Source organism: Tiliqua scincoides, chromosome 3 (assembly GCF_035046505.1).
Source record: "Tiliqua scincoides isolate rTilSci1 chromosome 3, rTilSci1.hap2, whole genome shotgun sequence".
Taxonomy (NCBI): domain Eukaryota; kingdom Metazoa; phylum Chordata; class Lepidosauria; order Squamata; family Scincidae; genus Tiliqua; species Tiliqua scincoides.
In genome coordinates this window covers 114,038,837-114,064,889 of record NC_089823.1, presented here as the reverse complement: position 1 = coordinate 114,064,889, position 26,053 = coordinate 114,038,837, and the positions used below count along the sequence as shown (strand labels likewise).

At 40.5% G+C, this 26,053-nt stretch overlaps 1 protein-coding gene across 3 annotated transcripts in view; it reads left to right on the top strand.

Annotated features, from left to right (window-relative positions):
* LMO7 (LIM domain 7) overlaps positions 1-26,053 on the top strand; it is a 95,928-nt gene that overhangs the window by 10,034 nt on the left and 59,841 nt on the right. For 2 of the 3 annotated variants that reach the window (XM_066622472.1, XM_066622470.1), the window contains exons 2-5: positions 9,690-9,720; positions 10,965-11,078; positions 12,988-13,186; positions 19,878-20,130. In XM_066622472.1, coding sequence (XP_066478569.1) covers positions 19,916-20,130 — 215 coding nt within the window. In that variant the 5' untranslated portion in view covers positions 9,690-9,720; positions 10,965-11,078; positions 12,988-13,186; positions 19,878-19,915. Of the gene's footprint in view, positions 1-9,689; positions 9,721-10,964; positions 11,079-12,987; positions 13,187-19,877; positions 20,131-22,119; positions 22,408-22,708; positions 22,877-23,423; positions 24,138-26,053 lie in introns of all 3 variants that reach the window. The other variant, XM_066622471.1, reaches the window with a different exon arrangement.

The window sequence follows — 26,053 nt, the reverse complement described above, 5'->3', positions numbered from 1 at the left end:
ATTACCTAACTTTTTAAAAGGTATTCTTTTCTTTGATGACTGCTGATACCTATTTTTTTTTTTAAATAAAAATACTGTCTTGAAGATTGTTAGGCCATAGCTTGGCATATTAAGGTTTTGGGACAATGTGAAATTATTGAAAATGACTCATTGGGTGACAATAATTCCATACCACCTTAGTAGGCTGACAACTATGTAGATAACATGCCATGTTGGCTGTTTCTAAGAAGTAACCAAATTAGCAAACAATATTCAGGTGGTGTTAGTAGCAGATCCTTCTGAATGAAATAGAGTAAGAATGGATTTGGGGGAAGGCTCAGAATTTTGAGAGAGAAGCAGACTGTTATCTCCTTCCTAGAAAAGGAAAAAAGCTCTTTTAAGCTAATTTACAGTTTCTTTAGCATCTAGCATTTTTTGTTGAAACCCTCAAAGGTGTTTGGACTGAGGGTCATGGAGGAGAACATTGCAGCCACCTCTAGTATCACACTTGATAGATACTTTGGAAACTGTGAGGTTCTCAAAGTGGGTTACAAAGCTTTTACAAGCCTAGAATTATAACTGCTTTCTTAAGACAGTGTGTCTCAAAGTTGGAAATAACTATAAATTGCCCATGACCACAAATCCATTTCTAGATTTTAAACAAAGACTTTTTTGTTTGCAAAACAAATTCATTGGTCCAAAATACATCTGGATATATGCTGTTTCCTGTTTTACTAAAGAAACCAGAAATGTACATGAAGTGTAGTTTGCGTAAGACTGAATTGGATACCCTGCTGGAGACCCTAAAAATATTCTGAACATCTTACTTAATCGAAATACATTTGTGTTTACACATTGGGCAGATGCTCACATCTGATGTGCCTTCCTGTACTAGCTTAGTCCATGTGTTGGGTTGAGTTTCTGAATGGTTGGGCTCCAATAAGCAGGAATTGGCTTTTCTTCACAACCTTTGAAAATAATTATTTTGATATTCTGGATTCTCTGCTGCTCTTAAGCTAAAAGTAGCCCTGGTTGTTTAGCCAAGTAGATACATTCAGGTATATGGTGTTTATCCCAAGTATATTTTTAACTATATGACAGAGCTTTTTAACCTTTTCTGCTTCATATACCCACAGGAGAATTTTGAATTTCTCATATACCCCCAAAATTTTTCTTTACTTCAAGTCTTTGCTATTTTCCTGAATTAAGAATATTTCTAAGCCACTCTTCAACCAAAAGTAGTTTGCAAAGCGGTTTACATAGCTAAACAAATTGCACTGAACATATATGGTAAAAAGTGATGCTTCAAAAAAACATTAAATTTCAACCATAGAAAAAAGTGTTCACATCATGGAATTTGAAGACATCAAAACACTTGTGAGAAAAAGCAAGGAGAAAGCCATTAGCAATAAACATTGCGGCCAGTAAGGAAAAAAAAAACTGTTGATCTTTCAGTCATTGGGATAGTTTAAATTGAAGAATTTAGGCCAAACAAAAAAGATCAAGGCAAAATGTTGATTCTGGGAGATTAATTCTGGGAGTCCCTAGTTCCCCTTCATGCATGCATTCATGCATCTCTTCATTCATAGGGATGCAGACCCTACAGGTTAAGAAACCTGTTATACGAGTATGATATAAAGTAAAAGGAGAATTGAGTATAACATGTTAAAATCTGGTTAAATGTTAAAACAGATGGTTAAACAGAAGGAGCCAACTCCTCCCCCAAACTGAGTAGGACTGGTATGAGATGCACTAATGAAATAGTTATCTGTTGCTGTCATCTTGAGTGTAGTAATGAACACAAGTATTCTCACTTTATGCAGCATTTGCTCTTTGAAATACAGGCTGCTTTTGGGCATTTGAGAAAAAAAGGTTAAAAAGTCCCACTTAACTTAGAAGCAATAATTTGCTGTGCTCTCATTCTCCTGTCCTATTCTTGAACAAGACAGAAGGGTGGGGCATCTTTTTTTAAAATTTTGTTTTCATGCAAAAGAGAGCGACTAAGATGATTATGGGGCTGGGGCACCTTCCTTATGAGGAAAGGCTACAGCGTTTGGGCCTCTTCAGCCTAGAAAAGAGATGCCTGAGGGGGGACATGATTGAGACATACAAAATTACGCAGGGGATAGACAGAATGGATAGGGAGATGCTCTTTACACTCTCACATAACACCAGAACCAGGGGACAGCCACTAGAATTGAGTGTTGGGCGGGTTAGGACAGACAAAAGAAAATATTTCTTTACTCAGCGTGTGGTCGGTCTGTGGAACTCCTTGCCACAGGATGTAGTGCTGGCGTCTAGCCTAGACGCCTTTAAAAGGGGATTGGACAAGTTTCTGGAGGAAAAATCCATTATGGGGTACAAGCCATGATGTGTATGCGCAACCTCCTGATTTTAGAAATGGGTTATGTCAGAATGCCAGATGCAAGGGAGGGCACCAGGATGAGGTCTCTTGTTATCTGGTGTGCTCCCTGGGGCATTTGGTGGGCCGCTGTGAGATACAGGAAGCTGGACTAGATGGGCCTATGGCCTGATCCAGTGGGGCTGTTCTTATGTTCTTATGGTCTCTTTTATAATCAACAGAGTCATTGCATTTTCTTTTGGAGGAACTTTATATTTTGGGGATCTTTCAGTGCTTTCTTATTCTTTTGATGAGCGGTACATTAAAATGTTTAGCTCTGATTCTGTTGTGCATAGTTACAAAGGTCTTATTTGCAGTTGCCTGTAACTAGACAGAATTGCAACAGTCAACTTATGTTTAAGGCCTGTATAGTTAAATGGAACTTATCAGTACACAGCAGGCACAAGATAGCTTTCAGGTACTGAGCCAACGTAACAGTTTATACTATCCTGGACATGAGGGTTAGGTTTGGGATCTACATGGCCCTGTTTTCTATATAACAATTTAGGTTTCCCAGTCTGCTTTAAATGTAATTTCTTAGCACTTTATAGCATAGGAGGGGAGCAAGTGCCCCTTTTCCACTCTTCCAAAACTCATCTCCTCCCATCACAGTGTGTGGATCTAGTGCTTGTGTTGGGGGGGGGGGTGAGCACTCTTAACTCTAGAGGCCAGGCAGGTAGGCCAGGGCACCCAGTTGAACTTTGGCTTCTGTGGCCAAGATTTGCTGGGTGGGTAGACTTGGAGCCCAGATCTACTGGCCTCCATGGCCAGGGGTTGCTGGGCGGGTAGACTCAGGTTCGTACCTGGACATGCCTTCTCAAGGGAATGACAGTTTTTTTCATTTTTCATGGGGGGGGGGGGGAGCATGCACCCATGGCCACCCCTCGAACCGCCCCTGCAATGTACCCAGAATGGCACTGCAAGGCTCCTACTCTCAGCTGATTTGAACCTCTTATGCACTGGGCATACATAGTGTTTGTGGATATTCACTTGTATATCTAGTGCGCTGCATGCAGTTGCACAATATCTTTTCTCCTTATTTGCCTTTTATGATCAAGTTAAGCAACTGGGTATGTTAACTGGTAGGAAGTGAAAACCATTACATGGTTTCGGGGTGTGGGATTTTTGTGTGTTCTTTCTTCTGGTTGGGGAAGAGGAAGGCACTGATCAAATCTCACACCAACAAGCCAGAACAAGACATAAGCCCAGAAGTTCAGTAGCACACACTGGTGTCAACAAAGCAGTATCAAAACACCTTTAATGTTAAATCTCAGTCTTGTAGAAATCCTGAATATTTTAACATGCTGTTTCATTAGTGTTTCAGAGACAAAACTGAGTCTCTCTTCATGCATATTTAAGGGAGGGAGCCATGGTTTAAACTTTATACAGTATATTCATTTTTTAATTGAGGTGAAATGCCTGTGTTGTGCTTGCATTTCTGAATGTCCGAATTTGAGTCCACAGGCAGTGCTGAACGTGCAACTGGTGGAATGTCAGCTTTGCCTAATCTATAAGTAGGATAGGTTATTTAGCCAAGCAGATCGACTCAGGTATGTGGTGTTACTGTAACTTTGTTTCTAATGCAAAGGAGAAAGCAACAGGATAACCAGGAAACTATGCAGATTTAGAGGCCAGTTTAGTGGTTTTGTGTCAAGGTTTATTTCTTATCTGATTTGCCATTGTCCTTGCTGCACCAGTCCACATCCTGCCTCGCCTTTGATTTGTTCTCTGGACTTCAACCCCCAGGACTTGATAGAATTGAGATTTTGCTCCAGAGCCAAGCATTAAATGCTTCCTAGGAAGTATCCTACAGGAAGAATGTTTTGAAAGTGGTTTTTACTGGGCTGTGAAAAAATCTAGTAGGTAGCTATTCTGACTTTCTATTATGGTATTACCTTAAATTACATTAAGACACAGTTTATAGAATATATATATTTTTTCCCAGCATGGGCATGTTAAATTGGGAGCTGGATCTGTGAGGGTCTGTCTGGATTATCGTCCCAAAACAGTAGATTGATGAAAAATATTGGCTGTGAGAATTCAGTTGTACCTCCAAAGGTTTAAGACATGGATTTGGTCATGTGTATTGCATATAGTTGCTGTTCTGGTTTACTAAGCATCCAGCTTGTGTAAGAGGAGCCTCATGTATTGTTTGTGATTCTTCTCTGCCAACTGACGTTACCAGTCACTGTGTTCCCAGCAGCATATGGAAGGATAATAAAATCTAATAGCTGCAATTTTGTTAGCAAAAGAGAAGATGTCCAAATGGTAAGCGTAATAAGCATCTATGGTCACATGCAAATGGAGGCTAAAATACAGCAGGGTAGTGTAGCATACCCAGATCCTCCAGATTGGCTGGGAAAAAAATAACAAAAATGGCTGATCTTTAGAAATGTAAGTTTAGGCTTTGCAGTCGTAAATCATTTGAATGTCTCTTTGAGTTGCTCCTTTTCCAGTGGCATTTTGATGGTTAATTTTTTCAGTTCCTTGGTGTTTTTTGTTGTTTTTGTTGTGTTTGCTGTCATTAACAGCTGCTGCTTTTGTTGTGATTTGACACTGTCTTGGTTATTGTTCAAGGTGGAAAAGGAGCAATAAAAATATTCTGAAACAAACCTCACTTCACTTACTTGGACCTACTTCAGTATTTCACATTCACAATGCATGGAAATGAGAGTGGGAAATGGGCTTGGCAGGGTGCAGTCTTTGGGGGAAATGGCTCAAGAAGCCATGGAAGTCTTCCACTGTTCGGTACAATTCTCAATGTTCTATTTATCAACTTGAAGAAATACTCATGCCAATGTGTTTGTTGCCTGAAGTGTCTGATGTAAAATACTTGGAGCTGTTTGTTTTCCCTTGAAATCTAGGGATCTGTGACTTCTATGAATCTAACTGCATTGCTACCTGGAATAAACCATTGTGTTGAAAGCGTTGACACTGTTCACGGCTGTTTGTAGTATATGAGTATAGTGCTCACTGATGGCCTTGGGCTAGTAAACAAAATTCAGTCTAATTTTCCATTGAGAGCTGTTTAGGATAAAAATGAGTGAACCTTATCTATACAACCTTAAATTCCCTTGAGGTACAATACATTAAGTGAAATATTTTTAACTGTTCTGATGGAAGAGCTTCTGGTGGAGTCAGCTTGTGTCTTATGCGATTGATTTCTAATCTGACCCATTCCAGAGGATGAATTGTAAATTGAAAACATAGCATACTGAATGAAAAGTTAATATATAAATCATAACAAATGTTACCATCCTTACTCTTCTGCTGTGCTTCATTGTAATCATAAAAGGGCAGCCCAGATTGAAGATTTATGACAGGGTAATACTTCTGAATTTCTCTGTCCACTCCCTTTCCCATGCTCCTATGCCGAGATGGCAGTAGATACAGATAGTCAGCTTTTCCTTTTTGTTTAAGATAATAGCAACAAAAGCTTTTGTGATGGGGCTGGGCTTTCTCTCTTCATATTTCCAAGCCTAATATCCCAGCCAAAGGCTGTTTTTGGCCCTTTGGCTAATATCCAAAGCCAAAGGGCCAAAAACAGATGTATCAGCACTCCTATGCCCCAGCTGACTGACTGAAATCAACTTGAAAGTGGACAGTTGGCGGGGTTAAGAATGTGCAGCTGTCTATGGGTGGGGATACTGTGGGCTGACAGATGAACTTCAAAGCTTTTTGGACAGGGATGCCAAGACCTTGAAGGTGGAGAACTTAGCATCCTGGGAAAGACAGCTTAGAGGAGCTCCTGTCCCAAAAGATCTTGCCTACTGTATCTAGTAAGAAAATATAAAAATCCTTTTTTTTATTTGCAATGCTTTGCATGACATTTTTTATAGAACAGATGTCCCTGCTGTTTTACATACTAAGGGGTGCCACCTATTTACAATTCCTATTTTTAAATTAAAACTTCTGTCCTCAATAGGTGGTAAGCACAATGGATAGAGTCTTACCATGTTTTCTGAGAATGCAGAATTATGTGCCTGGATGATTTAGTCATTGTTCCCTTCAATTTCAGAAATGTTGCTATTAACGAAGAATTCCTATTAATAAAGGCTTTCAAGAGAAAGATAACACAAAATATCAAGAGACTTATTTAAAATAAACAAATGGAGTAATGTTGATGCATGTTTTAATATACAGCTTTTCAACAGCAAACATTTCACACAGCAGTTCATGTAGCACAAAAGAAAGGGAAAGTTCCTTGTACCCAAAGGAAAGGGAAACACTAGCAAGCACTGGAAAAGATGCTACGCAGGGAGAATAGTTGCTCTTACACTTCTAAATCTAGGGGAACCATCCCTCAAAATGTGCCTCTTTATCTAGTTTAGCAGGGTTTGAATGTGGAAATGGCAATGCATCATTTTGTGTGTTCTGTCATCCTCACTCTGTTGCTCCAGCAGCAGCATCCCTGTCATGATTATCCTAACATGCAACATACCTATCATGATAGCCTATCATGACTGAAATGCTTGAATTAAGCTGCAATCTTATGTGCACTTATTAGGAGTAAATTTCATTAAACTTGGTGGGGCTCATCTCTGAGTGGACGTGCATAGGAGTGCATTGTTAGGTGGGTATGGGTGATGACAATTACTGTTTAATGTTGTTGACATGTTTTTCAACTCTGTTTGATAATTTAAATTTTGAACTTAGATACCCATGGTTTTGTTAGAGTCGCCATCTTCCTTGCCTCCCTCCGCCAATGACTGGACTTCATAATTTGCTAGGTTAAAATGCGACAACCTTGGACAAAGGCTGGTCTTCACCATAACCAACCAAACCTCCCCCCCCCCCCCAAAAAAAAAAAAATTCAGTCTTTCTTGAGTTGATGAGTCTGCCTACTGTATAAGTGGAAGCTTTGCTTTTGGGCTCAGACAAAGCCAAAGGGCATCCCTGTCACAAATGTAAATGTAGTGTGAAGTATTTCTGTTGATTGAGATACTGCTCAACTCCATACACTTCAGCAAATTTTCTCTTGACTTCCTCAGTGTGGCACTGATTAAACAAAAGATTTGTTTTTTTGTGAGAGATAATAGAATATTAAGTGAGTAATTTTATATTGTGCAAGGCTTTTCTTTGCTACTTTGAGCAGTCCATGGTCATGAATTAAAAATCAGTGTTGCATTCAAGACTAAGTCAAGTTGTTATGCTGTAACACCGTATCTGATTCCACATTTCCTCTATACTACATACTCGTATGTTGTTCTTATGGCCAGAATCTGATCAGGCTTTCCTCTAAAGGAGATTGAATGGCCATAACAAGTCTGGCTGAGGAGATGACCTGCCCCTCCCCCCAGGCTTTTGTTTAGCTACTAGCAAAGTTGTTTCCTTGATAGCCAGAAAATGCCTGCTTAAATGAGCAATTATGATTTTTGGAACATATGCACTACTGAAAGCACTTCAAAATGGCTTGCTTATAGGGTGAAAACATGCGGAATATAGCCAATGTGAGGGAGACATTCTCACATATTGAACATGTGAGGGAGACATATTGAAGTTGGGGGGGGCAATAAGGAGCACTAGGTGGCTCAGAGGACAGACTGCTCATTTTGAGGGAACTGGTGCTTCTTTGAAGATTAGCACTGTTTCTGTGTGTGTGTGTTTCTCTACCCTAAGTGTGTATACAGTAGGTTCTTGTTATCGACATTCGGAATCTGCCGATTTCACTCACTGCAGGTTCCAAACCTGTGGGTGAGGACCCACTGAGGACTTCCTGGACATAACCAGAACCTTGTTCCAGTCATGTCCAGGAGGCTTTCTGAGACCCATAGAGGCTGTTCCCTGTTAGTCTGCAACCCAGAGATTTAATTATCTGTGGATTTTGGTATCTGCAGGGAGTCTGGGAACAGATCCCCCACAGACACCTAGGTTGGACCTGTGTTTATAAATGAGCAGATATGGGAAAAGCACTGTAACTCTTTTCTCTTGCAAAAATCACTAACCCTTAAGAGAGTCCCGAATCTTCCAACTGTATCACTTTTTAGAGGAACAATTGAGAATTGCATGATCACTTTCACTCATGCTTACTCACCCATGGGTGCAAACTTGGATGCATCCAATTATTGTAATCCAAGCTTTACCTAATTTAGTGGTCAGTTGAGGGTGGAATGCCCATTTTGGTTCCTGTGAGGTTGGTACCAAAAGTATCCTAATTGTAGTAACTGATCCCTGCCTGGACTGTAACAATTGCAGGCCCTCTTAATAAAATGGGGACAAATCCAGTTGTGACTTAGTGAGTGCTTGCAAATGTAATGGACTGAAATTGCTCGCAGGACAGATCCATGTTATGACATCTTTGTGGAGAATAGAAACAATCATGTATATATATTGTTAGATGAGGTGTTCTAGAAGTAATTATCTTTTTCAGTCTTATTCACTGAAATAATACAATTTCAGTTGCATATGACATAATTTTATTTATCTTGAAATAGACTATTATAGTTCTGTATTTTTCTGCATGAGTTCTTGCAGGTGTTGCTGATCTTTCCAAGTTGACGTACTTTCAAAGGTTATCCCCCTTTCTAAACTGTTGAAGCTAAAAACAACAGTCCCTTGGCACCCCAAAGACTAACATGATTGAGTTTTCATGAGTCCACTTCATCAAATGCATGAAATATCTTATGCTCATTTGGCAAGTGTATGTACATCTGTGGGTGGACGGATAGACTGAAACAATGAAAAATGGGGTCAAATGAACATGAAATGCAAGAGGTGCAGTCTGATAGTTCTATATGATGTTTAAATGTATATTTAACAGTGGCAATCTTGGAATCTTGTGTTTTTTAAAGTATAAGATGGAATCTCTTTTGTTCCCTCCTCCATGTTTACTTTTGTTTCTTTCTTACACATACCTATATACCACCCGAGGATAGCATATCATGCATCACATGAAATGGACTGTAGGCCACAAAAGTGTAGGTTTACAGGGTAAATTAGTCCATCTAATTTACAGGTGGCATTTCCTGGACTGTTGCACTTTCTTCTTCCTTACTGCTCTAGTGCACTTTAAACTTAAAATTGCAAAGGTCAGCTACTATGGCTATTTAATCAGGAATGCCTCCTCTCCAGTTTGCCAAAATTTCAATGGATCTGACATTTCTATAGAATGTGACAGTAATCCAGTTTTATAGAATTCTGTATTTTAGAACATGAGATTTTGTGACTTTGTGTGTGCTTTCAGTTTTAATGCAAATTGATGGACTTGGGCAGTCAGCTTTCCCATGTCGTTAGTGTTCCTTATTACTAATTCTAATTATTAATGGATGACTGACTTATATTTGTTTTTTCCGGGGGTTGTGTTTTGCAGGCAAGAAGAAACCAAGAGAAGAGTAAAAAATGTAAGATAAGGATTACTTTTCATTCTTTAACCCATGCATGCATTCACAAATCTAAAGAAAGTTCTGAACATTAACTGAGATTCCTATTCTACAAGTAATCTTGTTTTCTTCAACTTCTTGGCTATATTTTAAATAGTGTGCATGTGGTTCTATTTTTGTACTATATATGTTTACAACACATCTGAATGCATAACAGGAGGCTACTAAATGTGTGACAATGGCTAATGCTCAAACCAGTTGAAGAACTGAGTCTGGGAATGTGGTGATTAACTCTTCTTTTGCACTCCAATCCTGTAATTGATTCTCTTCACATGATATTCAAAGGTGCTATTTGTCCTATTTGGAGAAGGGGAGCCCCTTCCCAGCTCTCTGGTATTCTCCTTCAAATTGCTTCTTCTCTCTGTTCTTTTTTTATATTTGGAGACCTGGAGGCTTCTTCTGAATATCTGCTTTGGTAATAAGACTTGTTTGTATCATTGATTGTGGGGAACTAGTTCTCATGAGCTTGTGCAAAATAAGGACGCTTGCACCATTTTTTATGTGGAAATAGTTGCTAACTTAATGCAATTCCAAATCAAGGATGTAACCTAGTTGAAAGATGTCTGCATTAAAAAGGAATTTTGTTGAATTTGTCAGTCTTCAGCATGAAGTACTATATTCTGCACAAAAGAAATTCCTAAATCTATACCAAGAAAATTCGCATTGCTCACATTAAAATGCTACTAAATGTTGGAAAGTGGCTGCAGACTGTCAGGAGGGCAAGTGTTCATTCAAGGCTTAGGAAACTCCTCCCTCAGTTCAGTAGCTTCTTTGCAGGCATTTTGCCTGCATGTTTCCAAGTTCAAGTGTAATGAAAAATATTCTTATTGCTGCTCTCATGAGTTGTGCAGATGTGAATTGTAGATTTCTACCACAAAGTTTTGGCTAGTATTTCAAAGGACCCTTGGCTAGATACTCATAATCTGGTCAAAAAATGCTACCTTTATGCAACATCTGTTTGGAACAAGATACCGATAAGGAACTCACAAAAATGAACAGTGGTAGATTAAGCAACAATGGCAAGATAACTGTTTTAAGAAGATGAAAATAAGAACGATTCAAACCATATTGGGAAGTATATTAAAGGAAAGTGCGAAGAGATTATTATGGAAAAGCAAAATGCAGTATTCTGTGTTGTCTCTCCCCCCTCCCCCATTCTAGTCTAGGGTCATTGTTCATGAATATGTTCTGTTTTTATTTTTTAGGTTTTGATTACATTGTATTGGCTGGGCAGGAAGGCACAAAGCAACCCTTATTATCATGGCCCACACCTTAATTTAAAAGCCTTTGAAAAATTATTTGGACAGACCTTGGCAAAGGTAAGGTGTTCAAGGAAGGAAAGATAATTTTAGGGAATATTAAATGTTAAATTAAACTTTTTCGAACAGCTAGTTTTATAGGAGGCTTATTAGGAGGAGATGAATATTGGTGGGCCAAGCCTCATCTCCATCCCTAGCCCCCAAATGGATAACCAGCAGGCATCATCACCACAACTTCACCTTGCTTCACCTGTCCACATTTGCTTTTGAGGTTGCAGGTGCAGGGAATGAAAAGAACTGGGGCGGGGGAGACATTGGCTTTGATCTCTAGAATAAAGCATCGTGCTTGCTCCCAGACTTACATTCTAATATACCAGGGGTGTCTAAACTTTTTGGGCTACATCATCTCTCTGACACTGTGTTGGGGGCTGGGGAAAAAATTTACATTTAATATTTGAATAAATTTACATAAATGAATATATTCGAGGTGGAACTTATATGAATGAATGAAGGTTTCTCAATAACTCAAGGCCTATAAAAGCCTTGACAAAACAAGGTGCAAAACAAAGCCGGCCTTTCCTTTGCTGCCACTGCTACTTCACAGATGTGAAACAGCAAGCAATGGAGGGAGCCCTCGGCCCACAGCTCATGCAAGAGGTAAAACAGTCACTCTCATGCTGAGCGCAGTCGCGTTGGGCTGGTGCAGGCTCCAGCAAGTTTCTAGAGGGCCAGAGGCATATTGGAGACTGACAGTTCCCCATGGGCCAGATTGGGGGTCCCCAAGGGCTGCAAATGGCCCCTAGGCCAGGGTTTGGGCACCCCTGTAATATACCATAGATACTCGCCTATAAGTTGAAAAATTTCTGCCAATAACTCAACTTTAAATCACCTCCTAACCTTATCTGTGGGTCACTCAGCGTCAGGGTTGTTCAGGCTGCAAGAGGACAATGCAGAGGGCTATTTGTCTCCAGACAAGGAGGCTGGAAGCTGCAGCCAACATTAACCTTTTCAGTCCTCTTGAGACAAAACTAAGCCAGGGCTCAAGGCTTCCATTTAAATTCAGCAAACATTGTTCTCTCTTTGGCAGGATCACACCCAACCTTTCTGCACCATTTTGCAAATGATTTGCAGAGGTCTGGTTTTTAAAACATCAGGATGTAATCCTCATTTCCATCTGAAACAAAATCCAAGGCTACAGTTCAGTGCACCATTGCTTACGAATAACACCCATGGAAAGCAATGGGTCTACTTCTGAGTAAATCTAACTATGTGTAGCTGTGCTTGCTCATGCACAGTCCTTGTTACTTGTCTCTCTGCTGTGAATTGAATTGCACACTCCCAGTTATGTGTTATAAGTTGTATGTTATATGTAGAGTCTCTGGCTTAACACACCAGGCACCTTAAAGAAGGATTTGATTAATGGTTTTATTAGTATGTTGTTTACAGTGCATTTACTCAGAAGTTGTGAAGACCAGAATTTAATGAATAAAAATATATCTTATGATACCTTACTATATTTTAATAAATTAGAAACTATACAGTTCTTAGGTAGCAATTACTGGTAGGTTATTTTTCAGGATCTGGCCTTGGGTAAAATCAGACAAAATTATAGTCAGGCACTCCCCTGTTTAACTCCCCACCCCACCCCGCACTTATCCGAGGGTCATAGAAACTTCCATGAATTTTGGCTCAAAACCTGCCCTCAACTTGTGAGATCGACTTCTGCTCAAGTATCTACTGTAGTGTTTTGCTGGGTGTATTTTTGCAAATGTTCTTTCAGCCTATACAGGAGAAATTACTTTTGTGGTATGAACTATCCCATGCTTCCTAAATACATTTTCTCAGAATGCGAGTATCCACCAAGAAAAACCCAATATGTGTCAGGGTCATATAAAACCTACATTGAAAAATCTAGTATCCTAAGAATAAAAATGCTCCAACCATCGTATTTCAAAAAAAAATTCTGCAGGCTCTTGGAGAATCTAGCAGTCCTAAACGAAGTGGAAGGGACAGCGGTTACGGCGATATTTGGTATATTGAGCGTAGTGACTCTCTTTCATCATCTACAAGCCACAAGAGAGACAGTTCGTTTGATAGCTTGGACTCCTTTGGCTCAAGGTCATCTGCAAGCTTTTCATCTGACATCACTCTAAAAGGAGGCAGTGAAGGTATATTCTGAGTCTTCAATTAGATTGTTTTTGTTGTTGGAGGTTCAAGAGAAGCAAGTGGGGAAGAACTAGAGGGATAAATTGCTTCTGCAATTTAGCTTCAATTTTTTTCCTGTTTTTTTTAATGGCTTTGAGCTTTTCTATTAACTTGTGATAGCTTATCAGAAATTGTTTAGGGGAAAGTGTGTTCTCTATCTAGCAACTGACAGAAATGGTTGTGCATCTGCTGTTTAGGCAACACACTCTTTTTATTTTCTGTATGCTTCTCACTTGTCCTTAATTGGTTGTTAACACAATCATTATTAACAGCATGAACTATGTGTTGAGAATCTATATAAGCCCATCTAGTCCATTTTCCTGTATCTCACAGTGGCCCAGCAAATGCTTCAGGGAGCACACAAGACAACAGACACAACCCGAGTCCTGGTGTCCTCCCCTGCATCTGGCAATTAGAGGCAGCCTACTTCTAAAACCAGGAACTTGTACATACCTACCATGACTTGTAACTCGTGATGAACTTTCCTCCATCTGAAATACCAGTTCAAATCTCAGCCATAAATTTGTTTGATAAGTCTGTCTCAATCCCTTCACCATCTGTGAAGGGGACAGGAGTGATTGTTTACCTTTTCAATTGCTACTAGTATAGCAACTTATATGTAACGAAAAGACTATTTCAAAAGTAATGAAAACTCTTCTGGACGCATGACACTAATGACTGCAGGCTATATCGTAATAGTGGGATTAAAGTCCCTCAGAAACTAACTGAGCTGCTTTGGAGAGCAAGGTTTTGGTAACGGTGCATTGAGAAACTGTTCCTCTTCTGTGGAGAAGGTAAAATGTCAGTTTTGCTGAGACGGATGCACTGTGAGGGGAAGGTATTTTGTGAGAAGAGGGTAAAGAGCCAGAAAGAGAGGAATGAGATGGTCGCCTCAGGAAAAAAGGAAAACAGAGGAATAGGTTTAAAAACCTGAGGTACAGCAATGGCTGGTGGTGAAGACAAAAAGGGAATTGAAGGAAAGCCTGACATGTGACAGGAAGAGTCCTGTCTTGATGACAGACAGTAGAAGCCTGGAAAAGAACGTGGAAGGCAAATGGCATTGTAGGCCAGGGAAACACACAGGACAAGGATGCATAGATAGAAGGACTGGATTTTACATTTTGAGTCACACTTAAATGGTTGGATCTTATCTACGTAATACTGTAACTCATGAGTCAGCAGAAGTGTGGGAAGTTCCTTTAGGGCAGCCTTATGTGAAATTTTGCAACCTCAGAACAGTGCCCTGCCCATGATTGCTCTTATCCTCATGATTAGCACATGGAGGTGTATGCAGTTAGTGATGCTGCTTCTTGAAAATCAAAGAAAATGGGAACCAAGAACAACAAATTAAAAGTTATGCCTCTTGAAAATGTGCAGTTCCATAAAAGCAATACGTTGTGCTGGTTTCAAGATAGATAAGATACTTTATTTACGGTCATCCGACCAGCTAGTCACAAACAACAAATCAAAATACACAGAATTAAAACCAACACCCCGATACACATATGTAAAATCATAAAATCAGAGATTTACACTCTCAATTTTCTTCCTTACCAACTGTGCAGCATAACAGAAGCGGGCAACCCTGAGTGGTATATCCGAGTATACATCAGAAAGCAGAAAAGCAAGCTGCTCCTCTGCCTGCATCCCCGTTTCAATACCGAAGATCGGGGAGATAAATTTAGATCTCAAGTCGTCATAGTGTGGACATTGCAAAACAATGTGGGCAGTTGTCTCCACCACATTTTGAGGGCAGGGGCACAGTCTCTCTGCATAGGGACGCCTTGCATAACGCCCCAAAAGAACTGCTGATAAAAGTGCTTTACACCTAGCTTTAGTAAAAGCAATCCTAAATTTGGGAATAACAATATTATAAAAATATCTAGCAGGAGAAAATGCAAGAGCTTGATCCCTTTTTTCCCAGGTGCCTACAAAAGGATCCGAAAAGATCAAATAAGTAAAGTTATCCTGTCGCGAGAGAATCTTCAAAAAATAATGTAAGGCATTTAACCACATCGACATCTCTATACTTGGGGTACCGGATTCCAACCTGACCACAGTGTTCGGCACACATCGGGGAACATACATCAATTGGCGCAAAAATTTGGTCTGGATCACCTCCAAAGACCTGGTATTTAAATATGGGGCGATCTCAGAGCCATAGAGCAATTGAACCCTAGTTTTAGCAGTGTGCAGCCTTAAAGCCGCAGGGAGAAATTTGGCACCTTTAGATGAATAAAAATGATAAATGGCACCAGATGTTTTCTGTGCTGATTGACCGACATAGTTTTTGTGGGCCAAACGGCCTCCTTGATAATGAAAAATCACCCCCAGGTATTTTATTATTTTAACCTGCTTAATGGGTTTCCCATTTAGGAGCCATCGAAAGGCCTTAAAATGTCTAGCAAAAACCAGCACCTTTGTTTTTTCAGAATTTATAATTAATTCCTCCTGTGAACTGACCAGGGCTAGATGGCGAAGAGCTCTCCTCATGCCGACCTGTGTTCTTGATAATATAAGCACATCGTCGGCATATGCCAGAACAGGAACATGACGATCAGCAAGCTTTGGAGGATGTAAGGCCAGATCATCAAAAGAAGTGATCAATGAATTTATATAAAAGTTAAATAAGAGGGGGGCAAGAACACAACCCTGTCTAACCCCTTTATTAACCAAAATTGGATTCGTTAGATGACCATTAGATGAACACCTAATCCTTATGCCAGAATTGCTGTACAAGCTAACCATAAGCAGCAATAATCGACGGTCAATGAACGAAGCTGCAAACTTATCCCATAGCCTTGATCTAGGGATTAGGTCAAAAGCAGCCTTGAAATCAACAAAGGCTGCAAAAAGTCTAGAACCCCTGGTGGCCAGATGTTTTTCAACAAGAAATTGCAGCACTAAAGTCTGATCAAGGTGTGATCTTCCAGGGCAAAAGGCTGCCTGAATATCAGCTATAATGTCCTGAGATTCCATCCAGGCCAATAGCTTCTCTCTCAGATGCAAGGCATAAAGTTTACTGATGACATTGAGCAAGCTAATAGGCCTGTAATTTGAGGGAATTTCATGACCTCCTTTTTTATAAATGGGAACTATAATCGCCCAACCCCAATCAGAAGGCATATTAGCTGTTTCATCAATATACGAAAATAGGGCAGCCAAAGTTGGAGCCCACCAATCCTGATGTTCTTTAAGCAAATCACTTCTAATAAAATCTTCCCCTGGAGCTCTTCCACTTTTAACTCTCCTAATAAGAGAGACAACCTCCTCACTGGTTACAGGTTCCCAAGATGGGAGATCTTCAGCTAATAATTTAGATCTTAAATCTGGACAAGGGGGTTCCTCCGATGCGTAGATCCCCTGAAAATGTTCCACCCATTCTGATGCTGTAATATAATTTGAGGCTCCCGAGGGAAACACCTTCAGTAGTGGATTAATTATGTGCCAGAAGAGAGATGTATTTTTCTGATTAGCTGCACTAATTAAATCTTCCCAATTTTTCTTTATAAAGATTTCCTTCTTAAATTTAATAGTTTCCTTAAATTTTTTTTTAAATTTTTTAAATGCACATAATGAACCTCCAATTGAGATTCTCTCGCCATAATCAAAGCAGCAGTAACCTGCTTCTTCAGGATCCTACATTCAGAATCATACCAGTCATAAGATCTACTTCTCAGACTAATATTGTTGCGCGTATAATTACTTAAAAAAGGTTTTAAGGCAGCAACAACATTATTATAATGTGACAAAGGATCACCTTCCTTAGCTATAATTGCATCCCTAAAGCCCATTACCCGCTCACAACTCAAAAGCCCTTGCATTTTAGCACTAACATGACTGGTCCATTTCACACAACTTGTCACAGGACCTAAATGGTCAGTAGGGTGATGGATCTCTCTTGACTTAAATTGCTCAACTGTTGACAATTTGAGCGATAAAGGGAGATGGTCGCTCTCTGATCTACTGAGTACCCTAAAATCCAACAAATCCGGTAGCAACGACCTAGAAATAGCCACATAGTCTAGAAGTGAGGGTTTAATCCCCTTCCAAAAGGAACACACTGCCGGGTGATCCTCCGGCCATGAGCCGTTAAGGATTATTAGATCTTGCTTTATGCAGCATTGGGCCAAAAGTAAGCCCTGATGATTACACCTACAATCATTAGAAACCCGTTTGCGTAATGGAGGAGGGTCAGAGAAAGACGAGGGGAAAGCTCCAAATTTTGTAAAAAGTTCCAAATCATTTCTGCCCATTTTAGCATTAAAATCCCCCAAAATGACCACCTGAGCAGAAGGATATGCCTCTTGGATCTCCCCGAGATGCTTCTCAAAATTGATCCATATTTGCCTTAAGGTGGTTAAACCCACGAGTGGCGGGAAGTACACATTTACCAAAATTAAGGGAATTGGCTGTAAATTAAGTTTTACTACCAGAGTATAACGGTCAAAAGCGGGCAAGGATTCCACTACAATAGACAAATTCGTAGAAACCAATGAAAGTAATCCCCCCTTAAGTCTGCCCCTTCCCAAACCAGGGACCGCCGGGGTTAAGAAAGCTCTAAAGCCATCTACTTGGGGGGGGGGGGTTTCAATCTCTGATTCAAATTTGACGAAGAAAATTGTGTGTTTGTAGTTTGTATGCTAAACTAGCAGGTAGTTTGTTTCTTGGGGTTTCTTCTCCACATACATGTCAGAAGAGTGAAGCCTCTGCTTCTCCAAAGAATGAGAGTTTCTGAGGGGCAAGGAACTTCATATAAGTTCCTACTTTCTGTTCAAAGTTATAGACACCAGGCACGGGTTTACTAACAAACATTATGACTATACAGGTGGAGCCTATTTATCCGCTTTAGTTCTGTTCCATGACTCCGCATGATTAACAAAAAATGCGTTGTGCTAAATCTCACAGAGTTACGCAAATACAGCCTGCAGCCTGACACTTCCGGATGGAAGGAAACTAAGGCAGCTGTTATCAATTCCCTCTACTCTGCTCCGAGCCCTCCTACTTCTGTCCCGCTTCTTTCACAGGTGGGATGCTGACCTTTTAAGAGTCCAGTCCTATGCCTGCCTACTCAGAAGTAAGCCCCACTGTAGTCAGTGGGGCTTACTCCCAGGAAAGTGTGGATCGTTTAGTTTGTGTCGGCTGGAGCAGGAGAGCCTGCACCATCTGGGGGGGGGGGGCAGGATTAGGCAAACACTCCCTGGGATTTTTAAAGCAATTCCCTCTCTTCCCCCTCCTGCCTCCCCCTCCATTCTCAGCCCTCCCCGTTGCCAGCTGTCCCTGCTTCTTTCACAGGTGGGATGCTGACCTTTTGAGAGTTCAATCCTATGCGTTTCTAATCAGAAGTAAGTCCCATTCTAGTCAATGGGGCTTACTCCCAGGAAAGTGTGGAGAGTCTGTTTTCTCAGACTTAAGAGAAAATGTCCCATTTCTTTGGAACCTAAAAAAAAAGTGCATGTCCTAAATAATGTGTTTTTTGACTGGAAAAAAGGCTGTCCACTACTCCTCCTCCATGATAGCTAACTGAACCCTTTGTGGTCAGGGGCAGTATAAGTCTGAGAACCAGCTGCTGAGGGATGAACAAGTAGGCAGGGCTGTTGCATTTATGACTGCTTTGTGGCCTTCCCAGAGGCATCTGATGGGTTGCTGTTGTGAAAGAATGCGGATTAGATGCACCTTTGATCTTATTCAGCAAAGGTGGTTCTATGAAGTTTAATCTATGCGTAACAATCAATCTGACTAAATGAAGATTGCCTAATGTTTAAATAGTTAAGTTTTGGAACACAGTATTCCAATGGCTGAAAATACATTTCGTGAGAATGCAGCAAAAATGTGATTCAAGTATGACATTTAAGCAAAGAGTTGGATAAATCCCCTTGGTCTGTATACAACATTGTGTAAAACAAACATATTTTAGATACTATGTTTCATTGTGATACCAATGGTTCATTTTGTTTAGTTTCTGCTTACAAATGTAATACACTGAGATATGAAAAAATGGTTTTAAGAACGTATTTAAATGTAAAAGAGACCCAAGTATTTTCATTTTAAAAATTTAGACTGTGACAAGAAAGGAAACATTCTGAATATGTGAACCTTGTGGGCATGGCTGACTGTGAGATTTCTCCAGTAGTGTTGAAAGTCTCAATACTTAGCAAAAAGTCTCATTCAGTAACCATGCCGACATTAACATAAGCATCATAAATAGTTTTGCAAGGGCTTCATTATTGCTTCCCTTGCAGTATTTGTACCTTTTTCGGTGCAGGATGGTGTTAAGAGAATCTGTTCTGGCTTGAAAGAAGAATTCCAGTTTAGAAACAGTTCAATATTGCCCATGCAAATGTTACAAATAAATGTAATCCAGCACATACCTAGGGACTAATACTCTTGCAAGTAAGGTGGAAATGAGGAAATGCAAGGAATCTAATTGTGAAAATTAAATGGCTTAAATTAAATGGCTAAAGTTTAGCCATTTTCACACAGCATGATAGCCAGCTCATAATACCTTTGCTCTGCCCAATTGCAACAAAAATCTCAAATTATGCACATGTAAGCTAAAACATAGCTAATGTCTATATTTATACCCAAGCAGCATAAAGCATTGATGTTGTATTTTTAACTTGAATATCTTATCCGTCTTTTTTCCTTTAAAAGACTGTGAAAGTGACACGGATTCCGAAGCACACATAAGAATGCAAGACCACACTAAAGACGACATGTCGTACCGCAGAGTTTCTGTAATTGAACCCAAGCCTGCTTCAGACTTCAATCGTTTCTTACCTAGTAGATCCAAGCCACCAGTATATATGCCGGCACCTTTGAGGAAGAAGAGGACAGAGAAGAATGAGGACAATAGAAGAAGCTGGGCAAGCCCTGTTTTTACTGAGCCAGATGGAACATTTTCAAGGTATTTAATGTGGTGCTTAAATAAGTCGAGTGGTCAGATAGTGTTGGGGTTAATGTATTGCTGCTGAGATCTCTCATACAGAGTAACTTGGCTGATAAAGACTAAGAGCATGATTTGGACACATGCGTGCTCCAACTGTGTGAATTTCTCTCCCGTTTACTTACATAGTTTGCCCATGATATAGTGTTGCATTTGTGTTAAGAGGCACTGAGTTTTACCAGTGTGATGTGATGTTACACATCATTATTAAAACAAGTCATGGAAGGAAAGGGAGTGATCTTGTGTGGGAAATGGACAGGAGCACTCATTAGCCTACAGTGTGCTTTCAGTTTCTTAACCATGGTTAAGGGTCAGAGGCAGTTCTATTAGTACTGAATCAAAGAAATTACTTTAATTAAAACTGACAGAATGTTTCAGGAATTTCCAAAATACTTGCTTTAGTGGACAATTTGAGAATGATTAAGTTTCAACTTGAAAGAATACTCTTGCTTTCTTTCCTTAAACAAAAAGACCTGGATGCATTTGACTTTCTGGTTAAGGTTTTCCCAAATGAGGGCCCAATCCTGTGGTCTGTGCGGCGCCTACGTGGTGTGGATCACAGTCGCAAACGTGCTGGAAGGCACGTTTGCGGGGCTTACCACCGGAGCTATCTCAGCTCTGGCCAGCACTGAGCCAGTGTCCAGCAGGCGCCCATGTTCCGCAGCTCGGCGGTCCCTGCGACCACCAGGCTGCAGAATGGGAAATGGGGGTGGGGACGGGGGCGTTCCGGGGAGGGGGAGGCCAGCGTGATGTGGGGAGGGGGTGGGGAGGCCGGCGTGATGCGGGGAGGGGGAGTGCCAGAGGTGTGCCTGGGAGCGGGTGGGAGGAGGATTGCGGGGCTGCCTCCCTTACCTGGGGGAAGGGGACAAATGTCCCCTACTCTCGAGGTGCTTCCCATGGTAGTGTGGGAGGCATTGTTTCGGCGGCAGCCCTTGTGGTGCTGCTGTGCTGGGCCTCCCCGGGCAGCTCAGGTTTGGGCTGCCTGCTAGGATTGAGCTGTGAGTCATTTTATACACACTTAGCCCTGACATGTAAATTGTAATACAGGTTTATTTCCCTTTTATTAGGTGGGAAGACTGACCCTTTGTTTGTTGCCTTGCATGGCTAGTCACCAAAAGTTCCCCTTAAATTAGTCCAAAGCAAATAGCACCCCTATTCATATTTTAAGTTACTTCTGCTTAAAATTCAAAGCCATCTCCATAGAAAATGATGGGGTGTGTTAATGCCTAGAAAACTACACCGTTTTAGTTTATGCTGTGATTGTATTGGGAACAGTCATTATTGTGTTGATTTCATACTGTTACATTGTTCATGTTTTGGCTGATCTCAGCAAACAAGGGTAGAGCCCTTTAGTCTAGCAGAGCTGAATGTGGCATTGCATATCCAGCTTCCCCAAAGATGATCTATCAGTATGTTGGTAGCTCTGAATCCGAAGATCAAAGGAAGCTGGCAGACATGGATGACTTGGCTAACCACAGGTTCCTGATGAAAAAGAGCTCAGTGAGCTTTCCTGCACCTGGATTTTTTTATCCCCAGCAAAATGATGCTTCTAAATGATGCTTGAAGATGTTGTCTAAGTGACCCACTGTGCTCAAAGAGTTGAGGTCAGAGATTTAATTTTGTGGATTCAAATAATTCTTTCCTAAATTGTAAAAATGCTTTCTATAAATGGTGCATTCAAAAGTCCAATTTTCTTTTAATCTACCTTTTTTTTTTAAAAAATGCAATTGATAAATAGCTTCAGTTTTGGTAACCAAATTCCTAACAGTTTACTTTGGTCAGCTGGAATACAGGTCTTGAATAACAATCATCGACTTCTGTTACAGTGCTTTCGTACTGGAAACTAATTTACTTCATTCATGAAACTGTACTTTTTAGTCAAAAATATCTGTAATGAACCCAGCAACAAACTGTTCCTAAAAGTATAATTTGACTGGATATTTTGTACAGTAACCAGAGAAGAGCTTTGGCGCGAGAGATGGAATGCAAGTCAACAGCTAACACTCTTTCAGACTTCTCCAGCTATTTTGAGGAGGAGGAAGAAAAGACAATAGGCACTCCAGACATTGAAACAGATGACCTTTATGTCCGTAAAATCAATGCTGCCATGTCAAGCAGAAAAGTTTCCTCTCATAAGTTTCTTCCTAAGTCTTGGCTTCCAGGGGAAGAATTGCATTGGAAGAAAGCAAAGAGGGTATCTTTTTCCAAACAGTGGTACAAGGAGATTCAAGGATTCAGGTTTGTCACCTTATATGGTCCTTTCCCTGCATTCTCAACAAGACCCCCCCCCCCCCAAATAAACATTTATAACTGGCTTGGATTGAAGCAGCATGCTTTTGGGGTGGGTTCTAAAAACATTGCAGGCTATTGCTTACGCACGTTGAAACTTGATTACTTTTTTCACTTGGTTTAGATATACGCCCTCTTCCTACACCAAGTGTTTTTTAGTTGTGTGTATTGAAACAAATCATTGCACGCAATTTTTGTGCCAGGACTTATGTATTTCTTAATTCCCTCCCCTTACTGTGCTACTGTATAGCCAAAGAGCAGATTCTGAAGAGGACGTTGCACGAGCCCAATCAAGCAATACCATAAGGGGTAATTTGGATAACACTTGCAGAGACTCGCACTTCATTAAACAGGCAGCTGCAAAATCATTATCGCAAGCTGCAGAAGACAGAACTAAAGACTCCTCTGATCTCCCAAGGTTGCTACAATTGCATGAACTGTGGTATTCTGTGTGCTGAGACAGAATTGCTGTTTGCTAAAAGTTAAATGGCCGGTTAATGTGGAAAAATGTTCTTGGTTCTTTTATGGTAGTCCATACCGTTTTAGTTACTAAATTTATACTACTAAAGTAAACTGGATTTTATTGTTGTGCTGCTCGTGCTCTTTTGTGTCTGTTGCAATAGCTGGTGTGTTTTGCTACTTTTGGGATAACGACACTGTCCTTTGGATAAGGTCACATCGAACCCAGCCTCATGTCAGTGTTGCAGCATTCCCCTTTTCAGTTCCAGAAATTGTGCATCTTTTGGTCTGCGGTTTGTCTGCTTTGCACTGGGGTGGTAAGCCCGTGTCTGGGCTGTACCACTTCAGACTGACTAGCTTCTTACATGGACAACGCATTTTTGTATGGATTAGCACGCCACTGGCTACTTGAAATAGTATGGCCCAGATTCCATACTGAGAAGTAGACTTCTTTGTGTTCATTGGTTAATGAAACGCTAATTTTTGTGTGTTTTTTTATATCTCAGTCAGTTTTTATTTCTCCGGGCACTGCAAAAATATTCCGATGACTACCTGTTCTCCGAAACTAGGACCAAAATTGATCCTGCTTCAGGTCCTAGGCTTATAAAATGCAGAAAACATTATTTTAGACCTGGATATGAGCAGAGAGACACTGAGAATGGAGACTTTTATCCAGATTTGGAGAATGATGATTTGTTTATTCGTAAAACTGGTGCTTTCCACACAAATCCAGTGATTGTCCAGGATTTTGAGTATCTTAGGAATTCCCTTAAGCAACGCCCTCACTTAGAAGGAGAAATAGTTCTCCAGCCCAGAGATGGTGAACTTGCAATTCCAGATTTAGAAAAAGATGATCTGACAGTCCGCAAGACTCAGCTGCAAAAGAAAGATGTTCCATTATCGGGTGCCCCAGATAGATATCAACCTGCTCTTTTTCCGGATCCTTGGAGCCTCCCACCAGAAATCCAGGCTAAATTTCTTTGTTTGCTTGAGAAAACCACCATGGATGAGAGAGGAAGCAGTGGGAAGATTTTATCACCCTCATCACGACAAAAGAAAGATGATATGCTAGCCCGCAAGATAGACCTGTTCAATGTAGGAGTGAATATGCAGCCAATCAGCTTCTCTCCCAGAACATGCAGCAAAGAAGATATGGAAAAATGGGAGGCCATCAGAGAAGCCAGCAAAATCAGGCACAAGAAACGACAAATGGTTGAAAGGTCAGCTTATGACCATGCATGGATTGTGGTTGTCTGAGTATCCTTAAACAAGTCTTGTAATGAGGAGATGTGACATCTTGTTTTCAGCTATGCATGCTGTGGTGTGAAACTTCAGTTTGTGTTTTGTATATGGTTTCATAAGTTCTTGTGTTGGTTCTCAAGTTCATCAGCAGCTCAGATTGCATATTCCAGAGGTTACAGGACTGCTTGATTACGCTAACAACCTCAAATTACGCAACTTCCTTTCTTTAAGCAACAAACTATTACTTATGTTAATAGAAACCGGTAAGCTGACTCAGCTTGGTACCCACTCAAAGGCATTCTTGGAAATATACAAACTGCAAGTATTGAGGTAGCTAACTAGAAATAAATGTTTGTTCATGAGACCCAAACTTTTCTTTACAAGAATGTCACCATTCCTTAGGGAGTTGTAAGGACGTGGGTGTGACTTTGCCTTATTCCCAGCATACAGAGCAAGATGGGAGAATAAGCCTGTGAATTGCACTGGGGTATGCCATTAAGATATCTTCTCTCTATTGTTGCTGCATTGTGATTGAGGCCTCTCTGCCCTCCCAGTCACCTGAAGAAACAGCCTATTAGTTGGTTGCCCAGATTGAGTACAACTGTTTGTGTCCAGGCCTGATGAGCAGCTGTTTGGTTTTTGCTTATTTTTATTTTATTTATTTGTGCATATGTGCATGCAGGCATTCTTTGCTGGGGACTGTGGAAGAGCTGTAGCATTATAGTTTAATCTGATTGTAGCTGACAGGTCTAATATAGGGGAAAGGGGGCTTTGGTGTGCATCCTGATGTAAGTGAAATGTTTCAAAGAGCCCAACAGATTTCCAAAAGTTGCTTGCTTTGGGGATGTGAGCAATGAGTGGCAATCTATTTAGAAAGCTAAAGCTGATTGGCTTGAATTGGGCAATTGAACTTGGACTTCTGCAAGGAGCCAGTAATAAGCTGGTGTCATCAGGGGGTAGTTCACAGCTTGGAGCCAAAGTGGGGATGCATGAGAAAACAAGGGAATGCTTGACAGCACCCTGAACCGGCTCCTTCAAGGTGGGTGCCCTCACTAAAAGGGGGTGGAGAGTATGGTGAATTATTACCCATTACAGTTGTTCATGATAAAGTTGTGGTCCACTTACATCCAGTCACCTTGTCTTGTGTCTTATTGGGGGTATTGGGACAATACAAAGCTTTAAAATCATACCATTGAGAGCTATCAGCAGATGTGGATAAAGGGCACATATATGTATTTCCCCAATTTTGTATCTCTTCACAGTTGATACCTTTGACTGTGTTTCAAAGAACCCCTTTAAGTATGTTCAAGAATTCCATGTACCTGCTGTGATTGTGTTTGCTCTCTCTCTCTTTCTTTCTCATCCTAGCAGCAACTGTTGTGTGTCAGAGACCAGAGGCAGCTTGGCTGGTATAAAGTCTGCTTCTAGAAAGGGAGGCCCAGAAGCTCACTACGCTGTCAATTTGATTGGGTCCTTCAAGTTAAAATCTTTCCGCAGTTAGTGCTTCTCTGTCTCTTCCATCCTTATTAATAGCCTATTTAGACTTTCTAGAACTCTTCTTTTCTTGCAACCTATCTTTTCAACACTTTAGAAGAGTAACTTTGAAATTTCTATCTTGTTCTTAGCTCAAGTGGAGTAAAAAAAAAGTAGACTAATATACTGTTGGGAAAAGATGTGAGCAACAATATTTTCACTTACTGTATATACTCATGTATAAGTCAAGGACACGGTTGAAGCAAAACGTCATGGAATTTGTTATGACTTGTGGATATGTTGAAGGTAAAACTTAGGGGTATATGGAAGTCTTTGAATTGGTAGGCAATTTTGTCTAATTTTAACCGAGGCCAGATCTTGAAAAACAACTTACCAGTAATTACAGGTTGAGCCTACTTAT